We start from the raw sequence: 2,571 nt of genomic DNA, 5'->3' as shown, positions 1-2,571 counted from the left end.
TCCCAGCTAATAAATCAACAACATCAGCGAGATGATCTTTAAGTATAATGTATTCTGGAGTATCTACAAAAGAAAATAAAAGGAGTTTAGCAAGAGCAAATCAACCTGTATTTGCCATAGGAATAGGACCTCGAATAGGACTGAACACTGAACAGTATGGAAGCTGATTAGCTCAGTGAAGCTCGAAGCCCCACCACCGGCACGCCCATTTATGGTGAGAAATTTATTAATAATAATGAGATAAAAGGTTTGAACAGTACTTATAACCAATAAAAGCTCCAATTAGACCACCCATAACAATTGCTGCAGTTTTGAAATAGTTATATGGAATGAAATTACTAAGAGCAACTGATCCAACCATTGCTCCAGTTCCTATTCCAATGCAAGCACGTAAAACACCCAATCCAACACTAGACCTTGTATCATAACCTAATAATAATATACAAATACAGATAAAGTGACCACTGATTCTTTATTCTTACCAGATGATGATATTTGTCCAATAATTGGCTCTGGGCCTACAGTCAAAGCACTTACTGCTCCCATTAATGCTCCAAAGAAAATGGACATAGTATGAGTCTCATAGTTATAATGAAAATTTAAAAATGAGCCAGCCATACTGAAACTCACACTTATAGCAGTAATAAATAATAATAATATTAACCCTATCCCCAACAATGTACGAGCAACATCTACAGCAATCCTATATCTAGTAACTCTGCGAGAATGGCCACCTAAAGTATAAAATTCTCACAAATAGGAACATTATTATCATTATTATTATTACCAGGATATCCCATTAATTTGTCAAAAGCTGTGGTCCCTGCAAATGCTCCAACTGAGCCCCCTACTGCAAAACACAAGAAAAATGTACCATCAACACCATTAATCTTTATAATAAATCTAGTGACAGCCATTCCACAAACTCCTCCAAAAATAGTAGCAGAAACTATACTGAGGCTTCGACTTCTTAGCATAAGTCTCCCTGAATAGCCTAGAACAATCATCATTAATTTTTTCTCAGCTTACAATGCCAGTATTGATTATATGGCATATGTAAATCACATAAATGCTTACCTAAAACTAGAGCTAGAAATTGGTAGCTAACTGTTCCAGATGCTGCCAATACATTGATGAGTGAGTTTTCTCTAATAGTAATATCATCTATAAAAAATGCACAATCAAGAATAACAAAAAGAGCTTGGTAAGTATTGGGCATTAATTTAAACAATAAATGATGCTTGCCTCCTATTTCAGATATTCGTTGAACCACAAAATTAACCCCCTCTTCCCTATTGATAGCAAATTGCCTTCTTCTTCTGTATCCTAATAGTTATAATCATTTTCAACAAAGGCAGAAATACAAGACAACAAGCAAGTACAGATAATATTAATGGTAAAATGCATAAAACCCAACACTAAATTGAATGCTTACCTAGAGCATCTTCATCGTAAGGATTAGCTCCTAACCTCAACAACAATGTTGCCTCAAAATCATCTCCTGAATCCGTAAGCGACTTTTCAAAATTAATATCAGTGCTATCTGTGCTCAAAACTGTCTTTCCGTTGACAGCAACTTTAAAAATGCCAATTCCATTCATTGAGTTTCTCTTTGCAATAAGTATATCTGTTATAAACTGTAAAATTGAGGTTGGTATCAGCATCTTAACAATGAGTGATCCATAATCAAAGTAAATGTGACTGAAGAGATCAGCATTTGATCCAAAGTAATGACTAAGGACTCTCTTAAAATTTTCTAAAGTCATTTCTTCCCATCTGCTATGTAGCTCAAAAACAATGAGTGCAGTGTGCTCAGTTGTAGTTGGGTGTGATAAAAATGGTAGCTTTTTGGCCTCGCCTACGCGAGGTATAGGTAGTTGTTGTGTGTGTCTGTCATTCATTCATTCATTCTGTACAACTGAAATTTGTTTTTAATAAACAATAACTTTAGCACAGCGTGTTCTAAGCTCCTAGATCTTTCTTTTTGATGTGGAAAAGTCTTTTTTAACTGTTTTGTGTTGCTCAAATACAAGTGCTAGGTACAGAAGCTTCAAAGTAAGAAAATCGAGTAGTTGGGCCAAGTTCCGTTGTGTTGGCACTTTAGAGATAGCTGGTAGCATTTTTCAGTAGATTAGAACATGGCCTTTAAAAATTATGAACAGATTTCTCTAAATCTTACTTGATGAAGAGTTATACTTACTTGAAATTGTTGAGGTCACTCGTTTGTGCAGCGCTAGAGCAACAACTTGCTGGGTTATAGGTACTAAAGTACCTATACTATCTCAAATATACAAAGGCAGCAACTTCTTTTGTCAGCAAGTTTATCATATATTGCTGATTAGTAAAGAAAAAGTGAAGCTTCTTTCTCACATGGTCTTCTTGCTGCCACTCATGGAATGCCACACCTTTCAATCTACATGCATGGGAGGGGCTGGAGCTGCTTGCATGTATGTGCTGCAGTGCTGCTACTTCTGCAGGTATTCAAGAGCAAGTGCAACTGTAGGAAGCTAGTGTTGAGCAGACTCTCTTCATGCTGATAATCAAACAGTTATTGAAGTGCGGGCATGCACC

At 36.2% G+C, this 2,571-nt stretch overlaps 2 protein-coding genes across 2 annotated transcripts in view; both read right to left on the bottom strand.

The window, feature by feature from the left end:
• Positions 1-222: 222 nt before the first annotated feature.
• On the bottom strand, positions 223-1,875 carry LOC109589697 (uncharacterized). The gene is made up of 6 exons (XM_020005740.1): positions 1,436-1,875; positions 1,246-1,326; positions 1,078-1,164; positions 788-994; positions 483-734; positions 223-429 (listed from the first exon to the last, which is right to left on the bottom strand). Exons 1-6 carry the CDS (start codon positions 1,764-1,766, stop codon positions 227-229), a joined length of 1,161 nt encoding a protein of 386 aa, XP_019861299.1. The 5' UTR covers positions 1,767-1,875; the 3' UTR covers positions 223-226.
• LOC109589696 (uncharacterized) overlaps positions 1,780-2,571 on the bottom strand; it is a 3,526-nt gene continuing 2,734 nt past the window's right edge. The window contains exon 4 of the mRNA XM_020005739.1: positions 1,780-1,787. Coding sequence (XP_019861298.1) covers positions 1,780-1,787 — 8 coding nt within the window. The remainder of the gene's footprint in view (positions 1,788-2,571) is intronic.

Source organism: Amphimedon queenslandica, unplaced genomic scaffold, assembly GCF_000090795.2.
Source record: "Amphimedon queenslandica unplaced genomic scaffold, v1.1 AMPQUscaffold_11006, whole genome shotgun sequence".
In the NCBI taxonomy this organism is placed as follows: Eukaryota; Metazoa; Porifera; class Demospongiae; order Haplosclerida; family Niphatidae; genus Amphimedon; species Amphimedon queenslandica.
The sequence above is the reverse complement of the archived record's forward strand: the minus strand, read 5'-3'. Positions and strand labels throughout refer to the sequence as shown.